The sequence below is a fragment of the Manacus candei genome, unplaced genomic scaffold (genome assembly GCF_025592945.1).
Source record: "Manacus candei isolate 608988 ecotype Guabito, Panama unplaced genomic scaffold, ASM2559294v1 h1tg000007l, whole genome shotgun sequence".
Lineage (NCBI taxonomy): Eukaryota > Metazoa > Chordata > Aves > Passeriformes > Pipridae > Manacus > Manacus candei.
The window spans coordinates 8,828,732-8,852,056 of NW_026138055.1; the positions used below are offsets into that span (position 1 = coordinate 8,828,732).

At 50.5% G+C, this 23,325-nt stretch overlaps 2 protein-coding genes across 2 annotated transcripts in view; both read right to left on the reverse strand.

Annotated features, from left to right (window-relative positions):
- The window catches only part of EXTL3 (exostosin like glycosyltransferase 3), a 130,734-nt gene extending 126,531 nt beyond the window's left edge, over positions 1–4,203 (reverse strand). Inside the window, exon 1 of the mRNA XM_051811988.1 lies at positions 4,184–4,203. The gene's annotated coding sequence lies outside the window, so the exon portion shown is untranslated. The remainder of the gene's footprint in view (positions 1–4,183) is intronic.
- Positions 4,204–12,758: 8,555 nt separating this feature from the next.
- FZD3 (frizzled class receptor 3) overlaps positions 12,759–23,325 on the reverse strand; it is a 50,891-nt gene continuing 40,324 nt past the window's right edge. Inside the window, exons 5-7 of the mRNA XM_051812012.1 lie at positions 20,423–20,571; positions 18,107–18,340; positions 12,759–17,100 (exon numbers count right to left, since the gene is read on the reverse strand). Coding sequence (XP_051667972.1) covers positions 16,887–17,100; positions 18,107–18,340; positions 20,423–20,571 — 597 coding nt within the window. The 3' untranslated portion in view covers positions 12,759–16,886. The remainder of the gene's footprint in view (positions 17,101–18,106; positions 18,341–20,422; positions 20,572–23,325) is intronic.

A 23,325-nucleotide genomic window follows, 5' to 3' on the forward strand; every position in this document is an offset into this window, starting at 1 on the left:
CCTCTCCACTGTTTAATTAATCACAAACAGGAATTCAGGGCCGGGAGGCTGTTCTAGGACAGTGGCAGTACACAGCCATTAAATTAAATATAAACACCTCATCTATTCTTAACACCAGGTTTGATCTTTGCTGTTTTCTTCTCCTTTTTTTTTCAAGGTGATTTGCAATTTCTTTGGTTGCATTTTGGGAAGGGGAGGGCTGACTTACTGCGTAATCTCATTTTTGATCTATTATTAAATGCCTGCTTGCTTTTTTTCTCTTTTTTTCCCCCCCCTCCCCTCACCCTTTCTCTAGGAAGCCTCAGCAGGAATTACAGCTGGAAAGAAAGGTGAACTGTGAAATGAAAGCTGCGAGAGGAAAGAACTGCTTGAAAATTTTCAGACTTTTGGCTGTAAGAAGTCTTGGATTCACAAACCAAGGCCAGGGCCAGGACTTAGCAAAAGGACCCCAGAGCACGAGGTCAGCAGCACTCAGAGCATCCAGGAGCATCTCTTTTTTCACCATTTTCATACAAAATATGATCCCCACAGGGAGTTACTCAAACCTGTAGAACTCAGCCAGGTACAGAGCACTGCAAGGTGCAAATCCAGTGCTCCCTGCAGCAGCCTCTGGAGGTGGATCCCTTTTGTTCCCAGTGGGTCAGGATTGCTGGGTGATTTTCATCAATGATTGCTGCCTTATTAACTAATAAACCCACTCTTTAACCATCAGGAATGCAACCCAGGGAGAGTCCCAGCCACCAACGCTATTTTTGGGGAAAAGAGTAGGTTTTTAAGTGCCTTTGTTTTTGAAGAACAGCCCACGCAAGCAGCTGGAGGTTTTGCAGCAGAACTGGGCAAGTTCAGGCCCGTTTTGGAGGAAAAAGCATCCCCAGGCCACGTTCCATGGCAAACCCTCTGGTTTTTCCAGGGGAATGCAGAAAGGGCAGGGAGACAGCACGCAGCCCAGAGAGCAGCTGGGCAAAGTGCCACCATCTCCTTCTGCAACTGGACATCCCAATACCACTCCTCTGGGAAAATCCAGTGGGTGTTTGGGAAAGAAATCCAAAAAAAAAAAAAATGGCACATCTGGAAAGAGCCATCCCTGGGTGGGAGCAGTCAGCAGATGTGTGCATCACATGCAAGCCACCAGTGCCCACCACTCCTCCATCACTTGGAGGGTCACCAGGACCCTGTCCTGGTCCTGCCACAAGGATCATAAAACCTTCTGTTTGACCATTTCCAGGCAGCTGCTCCTGGCACCCACCAGAGATCAACTACAGGTATAATAAAGACAATTATGGGCATGGGGCTGGAAACACTTTCCTCCTTCCCAGAGCAACGGAAGAGATGGAGGAAGCAAAGTGAACCTTCAATTCCAACTCACCCAACAAGCACAAAATGGTTTTTGGGATCCCCAGCGACCAAATCACAGCTGCCACAGAAACTGATGTCAGTGACACACGGGAGCAGAGGTTCTCTCACCCCCATATTTTTGCTGGATACGACTGACTCAAGTTTCTGGGCACAAAACAACTTGTAAAGAGCCTGTTCCCAGAGCTGGATGTCTGCTAAAAACCCCAGAGCTGGATGTCACCGTGACACGAGGGGTGTATGTGCCACCTCCTTCCTCCACCTCCAGCCTGAATCCCATCCTGCCTTCCCTTAAACTCAGCAAAAAAGAGCCAAATCCAAGCAACTGTCTACATTTGGCATTATCTGCTGTGAAATGTCAAACTTTTCAGCAGGAATTCCAACATTTCCATCCTCCCTCCCCCCAAAAGCACGAAGACTGGTACAAGGAAGCCAAAAATGTACTGGAGATGAGAAAGCATCACCTCCACCGGCCACAAATGGACTGGAGCTGGAGGGCCCTCTCAAAGGACCCAACAAAGGGTCTTGATGGGGAAAAACCCACCTGGGTTTCTCCACTGCCTCGTGTCACCTCAGAGTTTGCTTCCCATGCATCCATTTATATGGAAACGCGAGGGCACGTGTGGTTTAAAAACCCCCTCTGAGTGCTGGAAATATTGTAATGGATGGAACCTGCTCAGCGTGTCAGAATCTTCCCTCCCTCCCGATGTAACAACATTTCACAGGCACTTGAGACGTTGGCACCTACGTTTCACCTGTTTTCTCGGGGGAAGATGGAATAATTTAACAAATCCCACTGATTTTCAGTCTCAGCCGTAGATTCTGCGCCTGCAGCGCCGCAGCGAAGAAGCCACAGGTTCTCCAGGCCCATTCCTGTGGGATCAGCAGGCTCACACCCCCCTCAGCAGAGCACATCAGGGCACGACACATCATTTCATTTTGATCTTCCCTTATTTTTTTCCCTACCAATCCCCCACTTTCCCCACTCCTGGTCTTTGCCATCTGCCTGGATGGCACTGGGCTGCATCTCCTGCATCCCTGAGACCACACAGGCTCTCCCAGCAAGGAGAAAGCTCCTGCTCGAGGTTTCTTCACGGGCAATTGGGAACATTTACGGCTCCATATAAATGATAAGTGCCAGTCACCTCACCCCTCAGTCCAGCTCTGGAGGGGCACATTCCCACCATCGCCGGGACACATCCGAGCTCCAGCTCCCGGACCCGGCCAGGTCTGCAGCAGTGGGGATGGGCAGAGAGATACCTCAGCACCTTTTGTTTTCAACACCCCTCCCAGGGACAAAAATAACAGAGTTCTCCCTCCTTTGCAGCATCCTTTACCCCTCCCCGAGCCCAGCAGCTCTGGCCACACATCCTTGGCAGAGCTGGCGGCTCCGGCTGCCGCAGCTCAGCCATGCTCCCTCTTCCCACGGCTTGCAGCATCTCCCGGCAAAAGAAACCCTGCAAACCCCCTTCCCGCAGCAGCCCCGGGGAAGAGACACCCAAAGGAAGAGCTCGGGGGGGAAGGCAGAGCACCGAGCGGCCCCCGCGAGGAGCCAGGTTTGCAGAAAGGAGCAGAAGTTTCCCCGAGACGCGTTTGAAGGTGAAAGCTGGACGTGGAAACATCTGGGAGCCCAGACTGCCCAGAGCAGAGCGGAACACAAAGAAACCCAGCCCAGCATGATGAAATACAAGTTTATTTGCTTTAGCCCGGGGCCAACTTCCCTCCCTGGCCCAGGAAAATGTCTTTAATGCTGCTCTGTCTGGGGGGCTTTTCTGCCAAAACAGGCTTTTAACCAGCTGACCGACCAAAACACAAGGCGAGGGAGATGGTGAGTCCCGAGCACCCCCCAGATCTATGACACGAAGGGGGACCCGAGCACGGAGCTGAGACCGGAGCATCCTGACTTCTCCAAGTCCTTTTGCTCTCCCTGCTGTCTCCTGGTTCACATCCCAGGACGAGGAGCGAACGCAGCCACAGCCAAACCACGGAGAGGGATCCCTACACCGGGGATCCCGAGATGCCTCTCTAAGGGCGAGCCAAACCCGCTCCTCTGCTTTCGGGGGCCACTCACCTCCTCTCTGACCATTCCAGGCTCTCCCTCCCAGCAGGGATTTCTCCTCGTGGCACGGGAAACCTTTCACAGCCGCCAGTTCTCCTCGCATCCCCCCATGGCCCAAATCGCCAAACTCGAAAGCAACTTCCAGCGGGGGCAGAGGAGCCCCCGCCCGCCGCTCAAACGCCGCCGTCACATTAAACCTAATTTATGTTGCACCATCCCGGCGCTGCGGGAGACGAGAGCCAGTGCCACCGCCAGGGCCACCGGCACGACTTTCCCCCAAACTTTAGGGATCTGGGTGAAATCCCAACCACCGAGCCGCCGGCTCGGCCAGGGGTCATCCCACGGAAAAAAAATCCCCCAGCCCCGGGGACACCGCCAGGCTCAGGGACACCCCCAGCCCCGAGGACACCTCGGGATAGGGAGGGATAGGGATAGGGATAGGGAGGGGAAAGGGGATATAGGGAGTGATGGGTCCTCTCCAAGCCGGACCCATCCCGGGAGGGGCTGGTGCTGCTCCCCGGGTGAGTCCGGGGCACCCCTCCCGTGTCGTGGGGAGGGGGAAGCGTTTATAAAGTGAAATAACACAAATCAATTAGATACAATACTAAAATACAAAAAAATACAAGATACATATGAAATACAAGAAAAACGAGATACGAGAAAATAATTTTTTAAAAAACGAAAATAAAATAAAATAACATAGCATAAAATGGAATTAAATAATATATTCCCCCCCTCGTCCCCCCTTCCAAAGCATCCAGCCCCCTTTACCTGGCGGGGCTGCGCTGCCCCGGGAGCCCCCTCGGCGCTGTCTCTGCGGCCGCAGCCCGGCGTGCGGAGCCCGCGGAGCCCCCGGCCCGGCTCGCTGCATTCTGGGAAGCGGCTCCCAAAAATGGGGGCCAAGTGCCCTCTGCTGGCATCGCCTGCCTGGGGCTCCCTGGGGTGGGAAGGGGCGGGGGGGGTCACTGGGGTGCGGGGCTGGTTTGGGGTTCTGATGGGGTGTGTATATATATATATATATATATAAATATATATGTATGTGTGTATATCTATGTGTATATGCATATATATATGTATGTGTGTATATATATATGTGTATATGTGTATATATATGTATGTGTGTATATATACATGTATATATATAAAAATATATATGTATGTGTGTATATGTATGTGTATATGTATATATATATAAATATATATGTACGTGTGTATATGTATGTGTATATGTGTATATATATGTATGTGTGTATATATATGTATATATAAAAATATATATGTATGTGTGTATATGTATGTGTATATGTATATATATGTATGTGTGTGTATATATATGTATATATATAAAAATATATATGTATATATATATGTATATATATAAAAATATATATGTATGTGTGTATATTATGTGTATATGTATATATATATGTATGTGTGTATGTATATGTATATATATATGTGTGTATGTATATGTATATATATATGTATGTGTATATATATGTATATATATATGTATGTGTATATATATATGTATATATATAGAGATATATACATATATATACATGTACATGCATATATATTTTTATATATACATTATTTATATTATAGATATATATGGGAGAGGTGTAATTTTTTATAGCTATAGATAGATATGGAGACACAGAATCCCAGAATGGTTTGGGTTGGAAGAGACCTTAAAGCTCATCCCGTCCCAACCCCCTGTCCCGTGGGCAGGGACACCTTCCACTGTCCCAGGTTGCTCCAAACCCTGTCCAACCCAGCCTTGGACACTTCCAGGGATCCAGGGGCAGCCACAGCTTCTCTGGGAATTCCAGTCCAGCCCCTTCCCACCCTCCCAGCCAAGAATTCTTTCCCAATATCCCATCTAACCCTCTGCAAGTAGGAAGCCATTCCCCCTTGTCCTGTCCCTCCATCCCTTGTCCCAAGGCCCTCTTCAGCTCTCTTAGAACCCTTTAGGCTCTGGAAGGGGCTCCAAGGTCTCCCTGGAGCCTTCTCTTTTCCATACCTGTTCCCAGGCAGCACCACAAAAAGGTGCCTTAAAACATCTCTAGAAAGGAGGTGGGAAGTGCTGCTTTGGGGAGGAAGGGGCAGATGTTGGGGAACATCAGCTTTTGGGGCGTAACTTGTGGCTGGAAGTGTGAGGTTCAGAGCATTCCCCTTGTGAGAGCTTACTAGACACAAACACAGAGTGGCCTGTAGCTATAGAAATGTACAGTTTGATGGACTGGAAATGTGTAGATTGATGTCCTGTGTGTACCCCAGGGGTGTTTCAGGAGGGTGTGGGGTCAGCGTGAATCTGGGGGCTCTGGGTCCCAGCCCCGACTCTTCTACCCTGCTTTTCCCCTCAGGCATCTCCTCTCTTCTGTGCCCAGGCTGCTCATTAATGGGTAATTAATGCAGCTCAGGTGGGTAATTAATGCAGCTCAGGTGGGTAATTAATGCATCTCTGTATCAGGATCAACTAAATATTAATGAGACTTTGTGGCTTGACCTCCCTGGGTCACCTCTGGAGGAGCTTTGCTCTGCTGGGCCCAGTGGGATCCTACTCAAAGGCCAACCAATAATCCAGCAAAACCCTCAAGGAAAGAGATCTCTAAGGGATGATGATCCTACACTCAGCCAGGGTGGGATCCACCCCAAAAATGGGGTGAAATCCCAAATACTGCTCTGAAAGAGGGTCAGCAGGAGCCCTCACATGCTTTGATTCACCTCCCAAATTCACAGTGGGCTCCTCTAATATAATTCCTGTTTCCTTCCTAACAGCAGAAGCAACTGCAGGTCATGGACAAGGAGCCTGGAAAAGAGCCACCAGTGACAACAGAGAATTGCCAAAGGACCAGAGGCACGAGCAATCCAGCTGTGTGCACAGCTGGAACTCCACTTGTCTCCCTTCTTTTCCATGGCAAGAGCAGCTGAGTGACCACGGGCGGCCTTGCAGGTTCTTCTGATGACACCTGTGCCTGCTGCAGGTGGGAGGTGAGATTTCAGATTGCACCAGTAGCTCACTCTGACTCAAAAAGCCTCTTTTTCAACCCAATTTCCCATTCCACAGGCTCCGTGATGTCTTTCCACATGTTCCCATTGCTTCCCAGGAGCAGGGATGTGACTCTGGGGAGATCGGGGTCCCTTTCCCAACCAACACTTGGCCAGGCTCTTGGGAGGGCTGCAGAAGCATCTCAAATCCAAGGAAATCCCCTGTTTTCCTGCTATAACATGGTGTGTTTGCCAAGTCTCGTGTCCAGAGCAGCAATGGCCATTTGGAACAACTGCTTAAATAAAATAAAACACTGTGGATGTTCCCTGGAACTGGCCAAGGACCGGGACAGGGGGTTCCTTACAGGAAATTTTACCTGTAACTGATTTTTCTGGCACAGTTTCCTCTGGCTCCAGGTGGCAGCTTGGACACAGATAATCCAATGTCTTCAAAGGGGCCGGTTGTGCTGGGACATCCCCACGGAGCAGAAGATTTGTGGAGATTACAAAGCCTTCAAACACTCCTCCTGCTTATGGAGCATCCAGGTCTGGACAGACAGACAGGGAAGAGTGAAGCCACCAAAGAACATCCCCTCTCCATCTCCTGCCCCCGGGGCAGCTCCCGGGGTACCCGGAGGGGGAGTTTAATCTTTTCCATTCCATTTTAATCAGCTCATCAGCGACAGGCACTGACAGCAGGGCTGGCTAAGAGGCTTAGGTCTATTATTCCCGAAGGATTAGCCTTTTTGATCCCCATGGAGGGAGGTGGCTGCCCCTCAAGCCTTGCTGGGGGGGCGTGTCACATCAGCAATCACCTGCAAAACTGGCTCCCCAATCCCCCCCTGCCCCTCTGTTATTTATTTGCACAGCCCAGGGGCTCCTTCCTTCCACCCCTCTGTCCTATAAATCCCTGCACCAGCCTGAGGGGCACCGTGATCCCATATGGACCCTGTAGGATGGGGGGTGTCATCCCAACAGGCCAGGCCTGTGGATTTGCACGTGTGCCCTTACGTGTCTGCATAGAACAACAAGGCCTGACCCTAAAAACGCTCAGAAGCAGAGAGGTCCTGTCCCAAAAGCTTCTTGTCCCCATTTGACGCCCTGAAACACGGACTATATGGGCATGGAGGGAGTTGGGGCGCGATGGTGCATGGAAATCTCCCGTGACAAGGAATTTTGGGGAGCTGAAATGGGGGATAGGGCTCTGCTCCCTCCTCCTGGGTGCTCATCTCACACGAGCTGAGCTGCACCTTGAGGCATCTTTGGGTCCCTGGGATGTCAGGAAGACACCCACTGGAGTGGTTTTGGTCCCTGGGGTGTCCAGGAGACACAAAATAATTGTTTCCCCTTCAGCCCTCCTATGGGCAACAAAATAATCCCAGACATTCCAGGTGAGGTTTCTCTGGGAATGGCTGGAGACACAGGACTCCTCTTGCAGGATCAGAGGTTGGATATTCCAGTGTCTGTCCCCCACGTCTCCCTCCAGGGCAGGACATGGAGCAGAGGAAGGGACTGCACGGCCCAGGTGCTGCTCACTGGTGTGGGGCACCAGCAAAGAGCATAAACCAGCACAAACCTCCTGTTTGCAGCTCGACAAATCACTCAGTTTGATGTGATTTCTGCACATTCCATGTTTCTCCAGCTCTGGTGGTGTCCCTGCAAACCACAGGCATTTTGGCAGGATCCCAACTGCCCTGGGAATGAGGGATTCCCGTAGCGGTGCCACCCCTACCCACGGGGGTGGCGCCCATGGATGTGTCCCCAGCCCCGGATGCTTTTGACCCCCATCCTACCTGTCACCCATCCGTGTCCCTGCCGAGGCCACCTGGGCCAGCGGTGTCCCTTGTCACCGGCGCCGGGAGCGCGGGGCTCGCAGGGTGCACGGGGGGGCACTATTGCACCAAAAATCCCAGCCGGCCTCTGGGGACGCTGCTTTTCTGGGATGAATTCCCGCAGCCCTCCCGGCCACCAGGAGGGAGCCCCAAACCCGGCAGTGCCCCAGCCTGGTGCTCAGATGGGCAGGGATGAGCCCTCACATTTCCCCAGGGATTTGCCTCTTCCAGAGGGACGGAGAGAGGTTTCTGCCCCGGGGTTTGGGTGGAAAAGCCACGGTGGATCCTGCCAAACTGTCCTGAGCAGCAGCTCCCATGGGAAGGTGTGGGACATCCCCCCACACTCAGGACCTTGCACAGGATTAACCCTGTGGCTTCTTCCACAACCTTCCAACCCAAATCATTCTAGGATTCTATGAGCATCCCAAACACCAGTTCCTCCCCACAAGCTCCTCGTGAGCATCCCTCCATGCCCAGGATCCCTCCAAGCCCAGCATCCCTCCATCCCTGCACGGCAAGACCTCCTTCCTCCCCTGCACCCAGGCTGCTCCAAGAGCTCTTTTACGAGGTCCCCAATCTCCCCCTGTCCCAGGAGGGAGGGAAGGCCTTTAAGGATGGTTTGTCCTTGGGAAAACAGGACACGGGGGGGGAAACAAATGCTGTACAACGAGCTCTGCTTACAGTGGGAGCAGAGGAGGAGGAAAACAGGGGCTCCCCTGATGCCAGGAGCTGGTTTGAGCCCAGTGTGGGGCACTCGAGCTTGTCGAATGGTGCAGCTCTTTTCCTCATCCTGTACCATCCCTGATCCAAGTAATTTGACTCATGCAAAGCCCTGAAGGGTGTGGGGCAGGAGCAGCACCGGGAATGTGATTTACTGCTGCTTGAGGGAGGAACAGCATCCCGGAGATGTCCCTGTGACATCCCCCGTCGCTGCCGGGGCCCTCGGGTCCCCTCCCTCCGGGGCTTCGAGCAAAAAGACAAGTATTTAAGTCCTGCTTTTCCAGCAGCAGCTGCTCCTGGCGGATCAAAATCCGTCCCAAACAGCCGGAGGGAGAGATGCCCCGCAGACAGGTCGGGAGGGTCACTCCCGGAGAGTGCCAGGGGGTCAGGGTTTGGGGGCAGCCGGGGGGGTGACCCGGCACCTGTTAACGCTGCGAAGTTCAGCACCTCCCCATTGTGCTGCCGCGAATTTCTCACAGCTCGGGAGGCCGTCACTGCAATTAGCAGTTGTCGCCCTTCAGCCCTGCTCGGGGACTAACGAGCTGTGGCAGGATTCGGGGGCTGTGCTCCCGAAGATGGGTGTTAACCCTTCACCTGCCCGAGGGCTGCTGCCGAGGTCGGGTCACCCAGGGCAGCTCCTTCAGAGGCTCCTGTGGGCAACCAGGTGCTTTCAGGGTTGTGTTTAAGGAGAAAAATTTCCAGTGGGAAAAAAAAGGATTTGGAAAAATAAAGGTGGCTTCTGGTTTTCGCAGAATCCCTGAGGTTGGGAGAGACCTCTGGGATCATTGAGTCCAACCTGTGACTGATCCCCACCTTGTCCCCCAGCCCAGAGCACTGAGTGCCACGTCCAGTCATTCCTTGGACACCTCTTCCAGGGATGGGGACTCCACCACCTCCCTGGGCAGCCCTTTCCAATGCCCGATCACCTTTCCAGGAAGAAATTCCTCCTGAAGTTCACCCTGAATCTCCCGTGGCACAGCTCGAGGCCACGTCCTCTCATCTCGTCACTAGAGGTCCAAATTCCTTTAATCCTTGGTTAGCCCCAGATTTTATTGCTCTCCCACGAGCCAGCACATCCTTGGCCCTGCTCCCTCCCTGCTTCAGTGCCACCATCCCCAAGGCCTTGGCAGCACCTCAGGCTTTGGGGACCACCGGGAAAGCCCCAAACCCCCCTGGAAAGGGAGAACCGGCACAAGGAGCCGGTTTCCCTCCAAAAATTAAAACTGAGGAGCAGGGTTAGCTTTGCCTAATCCCACTTTCTGCAGCCAAGCAGATACTCTGTGTCTTTTGGCAGCGGCTGAGCCTTATCTGATGGAGATCAGAGGGCTTTGAAGGAGCTCAGTGGAGGTGTGTCAGGGCTCGTCCCTTCTGACAGACTCCAGGTGGGATTTGTAGCTGGATTATGTTGCAATTCAGGGCCTTGAGGGATTTTTTTTCAGCAGGCTTTCCCAAAGGCAGGAACCCTCCGCACCAACAAACAATGGGAAGCGGCAGAGGATACGTCTACACCAAAAGAGATTATTATGAATATATTTAAAATATTCTCTTACAGCAGCTTGGGAAGAGGCTGGCAAACTGCAGGTCCATCCTTCTTCAGCTTTCCCACCATTTCAGGTATCATGATCCCTCCAATTTGCCGAGCATCCACTCAGCCTTCCCTCAAGAGACACGGAAACCTCTTTAAAAAGTCAGCCAGAACTCAAAATGCATCAAAGTGCTGGAGCGGGGTTGTGGAGGTGAAGTCATAAACGGGGGTGGGGAGCAAAGGGGCTCAGTGGAAGGTGGGATTTAATAAAACCCAAAAGCAAAGAGATGGGTGAGGAGAAAGCTGCTTTTCCCGCTTGTGAGGTCCCCATGGGATGGAGGGGGAGCAGGGGATGGTGGTGGGACCACAGGGGCAGGATGTGGGTGTTGAGGCAGCAAATAGACACAGGCAGTGAAACTGGAGACTGAATATCAATCAAACGTGCCCAGAGTGTTACAAAAACCAGTCAGACCGGTAGCAGAGGGTGTTGGAGACGTGGATCCCAGCAGATGGTCACGTTCAGGGGTCGGTGGTTGTGTCCCTCTGCACAAGGGGAGGGAAAAACACCTGCAGAAAATGACTTTTTAAAAAGATCCTCACATTGCCACCTATTTTGTTTCAGCCTTTTGTTACAAAGGAGTAGGAGTTAGGTTAGATATTAAGAAAAAAACCCTTCCCTGTGAGGGTGGGGAGGCCCTGGCACAGGTTGCCCAGAGAAGCTGTGGCTGCCCCTGGATCCCTGGAAGTGTCCAAGGCCAGGCTGGATGGAGCTCTGAGCAACCTGGGATGGTGAAAGGTGTCCCTGCCCATGGCAGGGGGACAGGAATGAGATGATCTTTAAGGTCCCTTCCCACCCAAACCATTCCATGATTCTGTGATTCTATGATTTTGTTTGTGGGCTTTGTGCATGGCCAGATGCTTTTCTCCCTTCCAACTGGAGAAGAAACCCCAAACAAGGGCACCAGCTGGCAGGGCTAAGAGGCAAAGCTGGACCCAAAATGACAAACAGGGTTTTAAGGTGCATAAGGAAGGTGATAGTAACTAAAATACACCAGCCTTAATCCCAGCCTGAGGGTCTGATCTGCCCTGCCCTGCCCTGCCCTCAGCTTCTGCTCTGACCACATCCCTCTCCCTGCTGCTCCTATTCCAGGCTTCTCCCACCTTCCTCACCTGCAGGTCATGAAACCATCTCTGAGAGGGCTAAACAAGCTCCAGGTGACTCCAGAGCTCCTCAACTCCTGCATTAAACCCTTTGCTGCTAAAGCAGCCCAGAAGTGAGGAGATAAATGCCATGAGCTCCCATTCCTCACCCTGATGGTTTTAGCTGCAGGGAGAATCCTCCTTGGTGCTCCAAGAGTCCGAGCTGGATCATATCTTTTGCTGCTCAGCTTTGGAGTCAGCTTGCTCATAACCCACAACAGCCAGGGTTTAAATCCAGGAGAGAAGGAGGAGAAGGGATATTGTGCCTCCTGCCCTCCCTGCTGAGGTGCAGGTCCCTACAGCAGGACAAGTGTCCCCAGCAGCTCCATGAGTCCCCAGCACTCGGCAGCCACAGCCCCACCTTGGTTTTCCCTAAAAGGGCTTTTCCTACCACTGCTCCAAGGACTCTTTGGGTGCTGCATTCCCAGGGAAGGCTGATGCTTCCAGATGGAGCTGCTCTGCTGAGGGGGAGCTGATTTCACACCTCCACGTGGCCCTGGCAGGACTTCAGGCTTTAAAACCTGAAGTTTCATCTCCAAGCTGTTCATCTCCTGAAGTTTCATCCCTGAACTATTAAGATCCCTGATCTTAACGAGGCCCGAACCAGCCCCCAGTGCTAAACCAGCCCCAGCTGTGATTAGTGAGTTATTTTATCACCAGCCCTGCCAGGCTCAGCACATGAAACCACCACGTCCCCGCCCAAACACCAGACAGCTACTTACAGTAAATCACTCATCAGCCAGTTCTCAGGTTTGATTTGGCAATTAAAAAAAAAACACCCAAACACCCCTGGAATCGCTGCTCCCAAACCTGTTTGCCCTTTGCTTGTCTCTGCTCACGGAATGCCGGCGGTTGGAGTGGTCTGTTCTCACAAAAGGGCGGAACAAACCAGAGCCCAAAATCTTGTGTTTGCTGGAAGGGTGCCCGGCGTCCACGAGTACAGATGCTGGGAGAAGATTAAGCCTAGAAAGCCTTCCTTCAGGTTCAGGGCACTGCTGGCCAGAGTCAAATCTGATCCTCAATTATTTAATCTTTCAACTCAGCTGCCGCTGAACCGGGATTTTAAAGGGGGAAGGGGGTCACGGAGAGGGGTCGAAAACCTGTCGACAGAGAGAGGCCGGGGCGTTTCAAACGTTTTATTAAAAACTTCCAAAGGTCTAAAACGAAAATGTACACCTACTACAGTTTGTACACTCACAGTTAAAGTGCTAAGAAAATTAAACTTTACAAAACCGACACTGGACTACTGTAAACGAGCCTACCCAGAGCCGAGCGCAGGGCTGGGTCAGGACCGGCCCCCGTGTTCCAGCTCCCTGCGGGACTCACGGACACGGGAGCGCCTTCCCCTCCCATCCAGGTGGATGATGGTACAGCAGGGACACAGGAGTGCCCAGGCAAAGCATTACATGCACCGAGTGCCCCCATGCACGGCCCCCACGGCTGCTCTTGACAGGCAGGAAAACGCCCCACCTCGGGTGGAAATAAACCCCGATCCGGGTAGGAAAGGAGCACAGGGGGAGAGGAGGGAAATTTCACATTCAGCTGGACATTCTGCTGTTTGAGGTGGACCTCGAGATGTCTCCCATGCAGGGTTACTCTGCTCTGTGCCCCGTGTTCATGGCACAGGGGGGTTGCCCGCTCCCCACTGCTGTTTTGGGATCCTCATCCCCCTGGAACTGTACTGTGGAGTCAGTTCCCTTGGAAGGGTGGGCATTAACCCAGCCCTCCTGGCTCTTCTCCTCAAGCCCTTTATGAGGGGTTTTCCCTCCCCTCCTTGCTGGAACAAACTGGGAGCAGTGCTGGATTTTGCTGCAGCTGGATTTTTGCCCCGTGCTCACCCCCAACCCCCAGTACAGCCGGTATCCAACGCTTCCAGAGCAAAATTCGGGTCTAGGAAAAGGGAAGGCATCGAGAGCAGACAAACACATTTACACCTGAACGTGGCTTTTTGCTGCTGTTGGGCTGTTTGTGCTCTAAAAAAGGATGAGTGGCAGAGATCCAAGGGAAGGGTGGCTGCTCCTTTTCCATGCAACGCGGCCGCAGCTCCGATTTGGGATATTGCAGTGGACAACAAGAGCTACGAGGGGGTTAGGAAAGAAGGAACATCACAGGCTCTGGGGAATCTGTTGTCAGCAGCAATTGGGTTCACAAACCAGGAGATGCAGCTCCTTGGGAACACTGGGAATGAGAAGCCGTGCTTTTTTTGTGGGAAGCTTTGCTGTCGCCATCTTGCAGAGCAGAGTTTTGGGGCTCAGGTCATCTCGTGTGTGTAGGAGGGGGGTACATTAACCTGCTGTTGGGATGAGCTGGAGAAGCTGGGCAGCTTCTCTGCCTGTTTTCCAGGAGAAGGGGTCCAGGTTTTGGTGTCCTGTTTCTCTGCTGGGAAGGGACAAAGCAGTGCTGGATCCCCACGAGGAACGTGTGTCCAGCTGCAGGAACATCCAGGCAGCCAAAGCCCAAAGCACCCGGAGTGTTCCAGTGACTGCACAACTGTCCTCCTGGGCAGGGGCTTATTAAAGCAGGGCTTTAAGCTCCAGGGGAATTTAAAGCTTGGCACCGATCCCAGAAATCCGGTGCCCAGGCTGGAGCTCTTCCTGGTGAGCAGGATGTGCCAAAGTTAGGAAAGCACCCCAAAAACGTGCCTGGTGCCCCTGCCAGAGGTGGTGGCTGGGCCACATTCCAACTGGGATATGGGTCAGAGCCCCTGGGCAGGATGATTTGAGAGCTGAAGTGCCCTGGCTGTGGAACTGCACCAGGGCTGGGACAATCTGACATCAGGGATGGGCTTCAAAATCCCAGGAGGAATGCTCTGCCCAGAGCTCAGGTGTTGAAGATAAAAGAGAGGGAGCAGGGAAGCAAAAACTCCAAGCAGAACTCTAATTTTAGGTTTAATCACCTCTCTGGGGTGACAGGATCCATGAGCAAGGAACAGCCGAGATATTCCCATCTGGAGGCAATTGGGGGACTGAACCTCCCAAATTAACATTTTCAGCAGGATTTGTTTCAAACCTCCATCACTGTTCCCCTCCCTGACTCTAAACAAGTCAAAGCACTGCTAAAATTTGTGTGTATATATATATATATATATATATAAAAAGGTACTGGAAATTGAGCCAAGAAGATCAATGTAAACACTTGAGCTTATTTAGTCCAGGTCCAGTGCTTAGGAAAACTCAGCTTCCTGGCTCCTTCTGGCAGATCCAGATTCCTGAATGGATCATCCCTTTGAAGCAGCAGGTTATTTAGTAGGAGCTGAACCTGAAAATAACAAAGGTTCTACCTCTGGGGCTTCCAGGGAGTTGCAGTTTTGCTGGTTTTGGGATTTTCCACACCCTTTCTGCTTTGGAAGAGGTGCTGTAGGGATCTGGGCAGTTATCCCTGTGGACAGTTATCCCTGGGAATGGCCCCCGGGGCTGTTTGCTGAGCAAACAGGCACAGCAGAGTCTGCTCTGCCCCGGGGGGAGCGGGTGCAGAATTCCCTCCCTGGACTGTGATTCCACACCGGGTTCCCTCTGTGCCTCTCCTTTTGGAGCAAGAAGCAAGAAGGACAATTGAGGATAAATGTGTCTCAATTTAGGATAAATGGATCTCTAAGACTCGGTGCCTCCCGAGGCAGCCCTTGATCCCCCGGCTTTGCCGTTGTGTCATCAGCGACAATTAACAGGAGTAATTGTGGAGCAGCCCCGGGAGCTGCTGCCCCGTCCCTGCCCTCGAGGCTGTGCCACACAAAAACTGTCTCCAAAGGCTTCTCCAGCCGTGCCTCGGGAAGGGAATTACGCAGTAAGGACAAAGCAAAAATAAGGATTCGTCTCCCAGCAATGGTCTGTAGTGATTACTGAGGTAGGTTTACAGGGGATCAGTGTCTCCTCACGCTGAATGAATCCCGACAGCAGATGCTCCAGAAGATCCACGATCTGCCTCCACTTCTGCCTCCAGTGCATCCCAACAGAGTGTTTCCACATTAAAAAAGCCCAAACTGAGAATTCTCCACTGTGAATCTGAATGAGAAGAAAACACCCTACAGCAGAGGTTGATCCACAATGCAAAATCCCCGGCTGGGAAGGAGCCAAAAATTTACAATGGATCCCATCTCCTCTTCCTCAAGGCAGCAATTCCAGCTGCCACATCCTGCTCTTTCCCTGTCTGTGGGCAGCTCCTGCCTGGATTTCTCCCACTCATTTTCTAAATTCTTGCTCAGCACAGAGAATCCCCCCCCCAAACCAGCCGTGACATTGCAAGGCAGGCGGATCATCCCTGAATAAACTCCTCCGGTCCTTTTGGCCTCAGCCTTTCCTCACCCAGGAGCTGGGGCTCGGAAACAGGCCTTGCCCTGGTTGTAGGGAACGGGCTCTACATTCCTGGCTGGGGGGAAAAATTCAGCTTTCCTATTATAATTTTTTTTTTTTAAATAGATCAGTAACAGGCAATCTCAGCTTCTGTACAGGACTCTAAAAAATAAGTGGCTGAATATCATCTCGATAACCAGTTTGAAAAGCCGTTCTCTTCCTACAGAAACTGTAAACGAGTAGAAAATTTAAATAAGTCTTTTTGTAAAAAAGCAAGGACAGTTACAAGTCATAAAAAAATCGCTCTATCCTGCCTGTGTCTCTTCCCCCCACCCTCCCACTCTGTCCCAGCGGCTGAGCCTGAGCAGCTCTGGGAAGAGCTGGGGATCCTCAGTGGGGTTTCCTTCTCCCCTGTGTTTCCAGTGTGACCATCCCGGCTCGCACGGGTGTCCCTCGGGCAGCATTTGATGTGTCTCCTCCTGATGTACACGATGGAGACAGGCAGGAATTGTGTCAAGGAGGTGTGCTGAGGAATTCCTTCAGCAACCAGGAGTTCCCAAGTCTCACCAGAAAAACCCTCAGCGCGACCCCCGGCAGCGAGTTTTCGGGGCGGAACCTCCCGACACGCGGAGGGAGAGAGGGAGGAAAAGGGAGACCGTTTTCCACAAAGGATTTCAGTAGTGGTGTCTGACGAGGACCAGCCATGGAATAAATAATCACCTACAGAGAGGTTCAAAGGAGACAACCAGCTTTTTACTCAGGAATTCGGGACAGCCGAGCACTGGAGCTCCACGAGAGCGCCGGCTTTTGGCTTCCTGATTCAGCCCAAATTCAGCACCCGACCAGAGGATGATAATACTGAGGAAGGGACCACGAGCTGTGCAACCACTCCAGGCTCCTGGAGCGCTCCTCCCGGCTCAGGCACTGGTGCCATCCTCCTCGATGACGCGGTTCATGCTGGTGCCGTGCGTGATGTGTGTCAGCGGGTTGCTGCTGAGGTCCCTGATGCTGCTGTGCCGTGACTGCTCGTTCAGCCGGTGGGAGCTGCTGTGCCTGGAGTGGTCGGTCAGTCGGGACATGCTGCCGTGAGGTAGTCGTTCCTCCACGCCTCTGTAGCTGCAGGGGGTGTACCTGAGTCAGGGAAAAACAGGGGACAATTATCGCCGTCGTTATCAGGGCACAACGCAAATAGATCTCACCAACCCTCTGCTCTTGGGAGGAAAAGTCCTTCCCCTGCTTAGCTCAGTCATTCGGCTCACACAGCCCCAGGCAAAGCGTTTCAGCTCCTTTCACAACGGTTCTTACTCGGTTCTTACTCCAGTGTATCGGTAATTAGGGGAGTAAAACACTCGATGGTAAATCCTGTTATAAACCTTAACCGCACCTCAAGTCAGAGCGGGCAACTCGTGCTCCCCCTTGCTTCAGCAGGGCCAGGGGCTATTTAGAGACACAAAATCGATTTGCACACAGACAAAAGCAGCCACAAAATTACTGAGCTGATGTCGGGACAGGTCTGTTTTTCCACGTGCAGGAAAACCGGCACTGGACAGAGCCACGCTGTGTAACTCGTTGGAGACCTGCAGGGACTCTGAAAATACCATCATATTTTCCCTCTCTCCAATCCAGACACTAACAGGGAGAGGAGATGCAATAGAAGAACATCCAGTTTTAGCACCATGGTAGCCACACAGGCAGGGGTCTGACCAATCTTCTACACCATTTTCCCACAGAGGTTGTGGACTCCCAGAATCTCAGGCTCTGGAGCCAGGTTGGGAGAGCTGGGGGGGTTCACCTGGAGAAGGGAAGGCACCAGGGAGACCCTGGAGCCCCTTCCAGAGCCTAAAGGGGCTCCAGAAGAGCTGGAGAGGGACCTGGGACAAGGGTTGGAGGGACAGGACAAGGAGGAATGGCTTCCCACTGCCAGAGGGCAGGGATGGATGGGATATTGGGAAGAAACTCTTGGCTGTGAGGGTGGTGAGGGGCTGGGATGGAATTCCCAGAGCAGCTGCAGCTACCCCATCCCTGGAAGTGTCCAAGGCCAGGTTAGCCATGGCAGGGGGTTGGGACTGGGTGAACTATCAGGTCCCTTCCCACCCAGGCCGTTCCATTTCTCCACGTTTTTTTGGGACACACGTACCGTCCGTCCCGCGAGCGGTGCAGGCTGCCGTGGTAGCTGCTCACTTTGCTGTGGACACTCCCTGCCTTGCTCCTCTGGTCGTCCAGCATGGCCAGCTGGGTGGAGGAGGCGTGGGTCGAGGTGCCCTGCGTGGAAGTGCCCCTGGACTTTCGGATGATGGGGGTGTTGGGATCCCTCAGGAGAGACTGGGCGAAGTCTGGCTCCTGCAGCACTTGGCGACTCTCGTTTACAACTCTGAGCAAGACAAAGCAGTTGGAACAGTTGGAACAATTAACGCTAATTGCGGCGGTGGGACCGCTTTACAAACAGAACAAGGCAAATCAGAGCCTCTGTTTGCATTGTTGTGTCCCTAATTGCCTCATTTTGAAGCATCTCTGTAGCTGGGTATTTTAGCAAAGTCCATCTTCTTGAATCCTGCCTAATCCCCGGGCCTGACCCTCCAGCCTGGACATGGGAACGATCACAGCGTTTGCGGGGTTGGTTTGTGGATGTTGTTACAGGAGAAATCCTTGGGATAGCGCTCGGATTCCCCAGGGAACTGCCTCTCGGGGAACACAGGAAGCCACCTCCTCACTCAAAAGAGCATCTAAAGTCCGGATTAGAACCTTCAGGAGGAGGGCACCTGGCGAAACACAACACATAAAACAATACCCAAACGCTGCCCTGCGGCCTCAGCCCCGGGGTTGCACTCACACACTTGGCTGCTCCACCGGGGCGTGATGAAAGGAGCTGCAGCACATCCCCGACATTCCTTTTTGGGATTTCATCTCTTCCTTGTGGAGGCCTTTTGCTCCCCTCCCACTCCCTCTGTGCTGTTCTTTCATGTTCCCTTTCCTGTGCCTGTTTTCTTGCTCCCAGAGGGTGCCAGGCTCCCCGAGGAGGGAGGTTTGTACCGGCTCTGTCTCTTCCTGCTCAGAGGAAAATGAAGGAATCTGGCTCCATCCTGCCAAGGACGGGCAAAAAGTCACGGAGGACTCACTTAAACGCTCCTGTCTTCGTGGGTCTGTTTTAAAACATCTATTTAAAACACAATATTTGCTATGAAAATAGCTCCTCGCGGCTACTACCAAACCGCACAGGTTGTCTCTAAATTTTATGCCACACCTTGGTCTAAATTAATTCCACCCTCACAGAAGCTCCAAGACGTTCTAATTGTCACTTTATCAAACTGCACTTCAGCACTAATGCATAATGGAAATTAAAAGCAGAGACAGGTTCTTTTAACTGCAGCCACGGTGAAAAGCACTTGTGTTTAACTTCAATTTAAAGGTCTGATTCAGCTGACTAGAAAAACACATTTATAAATAAAACCTTTCAGTTCCACCTCTTTCTGTGAGTGGCAGAGTAGTTGTGGTGTTCACCTGAAAACTAATTCTAGCTAAAAAATATCTGGAAGACAGAGGAATGTAGATTTGATTCTGGGACCAAATTATGGAAAAAATAAGGAATTTCAGGGTTTTTTTGTTGCTTGTTTTGTCCTTCCTCACTCCCCTTTGGTTAGTGAGAAGTTTCTAACAAAACTGTCTCTTTTTTCAAGTATTTTCAAGTACCTTGTGCTATAGTTAACATATATATCTATAAGTATATATATATGTTATATGTTATATATAAAAAAAATGTATATATTATCTACATATATATGTTATATATATAACATATATATAACATATATATAACATATACATGTATATGTAGATAATGTATACATATTTTATATATAATATATAATATATATAATACATATATGTAACATATATAACAAATAACATATATATGTTATGCATAAAATATGTATATATATTTACATATATATGTATAAATATGTTATATGATATATACACACACATATAAATATGCATACATATTATCTACATATATATGTACAAATATATATGTAGATAAATATGTGTTTTAAATAATGGGCAGGTGCAGTTACATTCTCATGCATGAGTGGTCTGCCACAGAAATTTTTATTTAATGATTAAGACCAAAAAACTCTAAGAACCAAAAGTCTACCCTGATCACAACACACTGTGACTTGAGGAAGGAGAAAAAAAAAAACACCCTAATGTATAAATATTAGATGATAACACATTTGTTATCTCTACATACACAAAATTAAAGGAACAAGTAATCTTCAAAATCAATGAGTTGTTTTTTATTTAGAAATAAGTATCTGCTTTATGTATGAAGCGGAAATGTGGATTGTTTTCATGTCCTGTCGTGCCTCCACCAAAAAAAACAACCAAAATACTCTTCCAGGACTATGAGGGCAGAGGTGATTTGCCAGTTTATCCCACGGATTCCCACACTCACTCTTTTTTCCTGCGCCCGTGGAAGAAACTGGCCCACTCAAAGCAGGTCTTCTTGCTGCCAACCCAGAACACGGAGGGAATCCCGACCACCAAGGCCATGAGATACTTCATGAGGAACAGGATCAAATCCGGCCGGCTCATCTGAGGCACCTGGGGAGAGAAAAAGGAGGAAAAAAAAGAGGATTCTCCAACCCATCCTAGTTCACTCCTCCATTTATAAACTCATTTAAACCAACTCCCTCTGCCCGGAGCCAAAGCAAACACGGCCAGGGCTCCTTTGTCCCGGGGCTCCCCGGACCATGACGGAGCCCGGTCCTGCCTCAAACAAAAGGCTCAACTGCTGTGAGGTCTTGGCCTTTTATTTGTATTTCTGGTCCTTTTGTCCGTGCCCTGAATAACTGTGAAACATTTTCTAGCCTACAAATCATAAAGACTCGTCTCTTTGACGGGATTAACCTATATAGGACCAGGTGCTGCCGGTGCCGCTGGGAAAAATCCCAGTGGAATGCTTCGTGGATGCTCAACGCTGATCCTTTATTCCTTGGCCTTCAGTGGTTGGTTCTACCCTGTTTCCCTCCCTTGGGAATTCGAGGCACCAGTGGGATACATCTGCCTGATTCTTATCAACCCAGCAAAACCCTCTTTCTTCGGAGAGATCGGCTCGAAAACACGAGGCCTATTTTTACCAAGGTTTTGATGTACAAAGGGTTTGTTTGGAAAAGACCCGGGGAAGACACCAAGATGTTCCTTCTGGGAAGGTCTGCGGGGCAGCTGTAAAACAAACAGGCATCTGGGGGCCTTCCTGAATCGGTAACTCAGCTCAAAAACTGAACCTTCAAGGACGGAGAACTTGGGGTTTAAGCCTCAAAGACACCACCAAGGCGCAGAGGAAAGGAACAAATTGATGCTGGTGGAATTAAGCCCTCTAAAAGCACTTGTGTGACACTGTCACTGTGACCAGGGAATTCCAACAAAGGCTGGGAGAGCTGGGATAAAGGCTGGGAGAGCTGGGATTGTTCAGCCCGGGGAAGAGAAGGTGCTGGGGTGACCTGATTGCGGCCTTCCAGGACCTGAAGGGGCCTCCAGGAAACATGGAGAGAGAAACTATTTACAAGGGATTTTGGACAAGGGATGGAGGGACAGGACACAGGGAATGGCCTCCCACTGCCAGAGGGCAGAGAGAGATGGGAGATTGGGAAGGAGTTCTTCCCTGTGAGGGTGGTGAGGGGCTGGGCTGGAATTCCCAGAGAAGCCGTGGAAGTGTCCAAGTTGGCTTGGAGCAAGCTGGGATAGTGGGAGGTGTCCCTGCCCATGGCAGGGGGTTGGGACAGGCTGAGCTTTAAGATTCCTTCCAACCCAAACCATTCCATGATTCTATGACCTCAAACACCCACTGATTTAGGGTACAGGAAGATCTTCCCCTGCTTTTCATCACAGCAGAGGGAGGGCTGGTCAGAAAACACCAAACACGATGTTTCGAGCCGGGAAATGTTGCTCTGTGAGGTAAAAGTGAGGCTGGAATGCTCTGGAATTCCCTCTGGGAATTCAGAGGGATGTCAAGCAGGGCCGGCAGGAGGGCAGGGAACAGCCAGACCCTCCTGGAAAAAGAAGGGGATGTTCAGATGATGCTCTCTGGCCTTTTAAGGACGAGAAAGCACGAAAAGTACAATGGCTACATAACATGAAACAGCTAAACACTGAAATGTGGGGGAAAAAACCAATTTAAGCTGAGCAATAGGAAAGAAATAGGGCTGCAGCAGCCATGAGGAAATGCCATTCTCATGGGAGCAGGATTTTGGAATAGCTTCCAACAGGAACTGTGGGGGATCTTTTAAGGCTGAGTGTTATCGGTTCCCGAAAGATGTTGACAGTGAGAGTCAGAGCTTCCAACTGATCCTCTGTGTTTTAACATAAAAACACAGACACAACCTCCTAGAACAATATCAAGGACCATTTTTTCCCCCCCAAAACTGGAAATCTGAATTCAGTGTAGTCCCTGTGCCAAGAGGATTTTCCAGGAATATTCACACCCTGTGAATATTCCAAGCATTTAATGCTGAGGGGCAGCACTGCTTCTACATGGACCACTGAAAATACAAGGATAATTGGTTTAGTACTTTGCAATATTGCACATTTTTTAATATTATCACCATTGCAGATGGGAAATAAAAGCGTGGAAATTAATGAGCATTATTTGAAGATTTTCTCAGTGTTCTCCATCCACCTCTGCCCCAGGAAAACCAAAGGGACATTAGACCCTGTGAAAGGGTCAAATGGATCTTCCTACACTTGCCACCATTTAACCAGGACAAGTCTGAGGGTTTTCTGGGTGGTTTTGTCACCAACCTGTGAGAGTCCACTCAAGGAAAAAAAAAAATAAAAAAAATTAACAACTGCCCAATTAAAAAAATTACCCAACGAAAATGAAGCTCTCAAAAATTAACCTCATTATTTCACTATGTGGCATTAAGTGGAATAAGTGGTGAAATTCATCATTTCTTAATGAAGGTGATGTTCAGGTATATTTTTAAATTTACATATATAATGCTTGTCCACAGGGCCAAGTCTCCCCTGGCAGAACTGCTGCCCTGAAGGGAATTTAATTTGATTTTTGCATTAAGAATAAACCACCAGTTCCAGCACTAAAGCTCCCAGTTGCTCACTGTATTACTTCCATGGAGATATTGCAGTAAATCACTTGATATCAACACTTCTGGCTCAATATATTCACTCTGGGTGCCATAAATAATTCCAAGCAAAAATTTAAAGGAGATTTGCACTTCTTTACTGCCCAGCTATTTAGGAAGAGTCAAAAATACAGCTTAACACAGTGAAGTTGTTGCAGGCTTGGACAGGGTTAGATACAATTACAACACATGGAATCATGAATTCACCTGGAATATC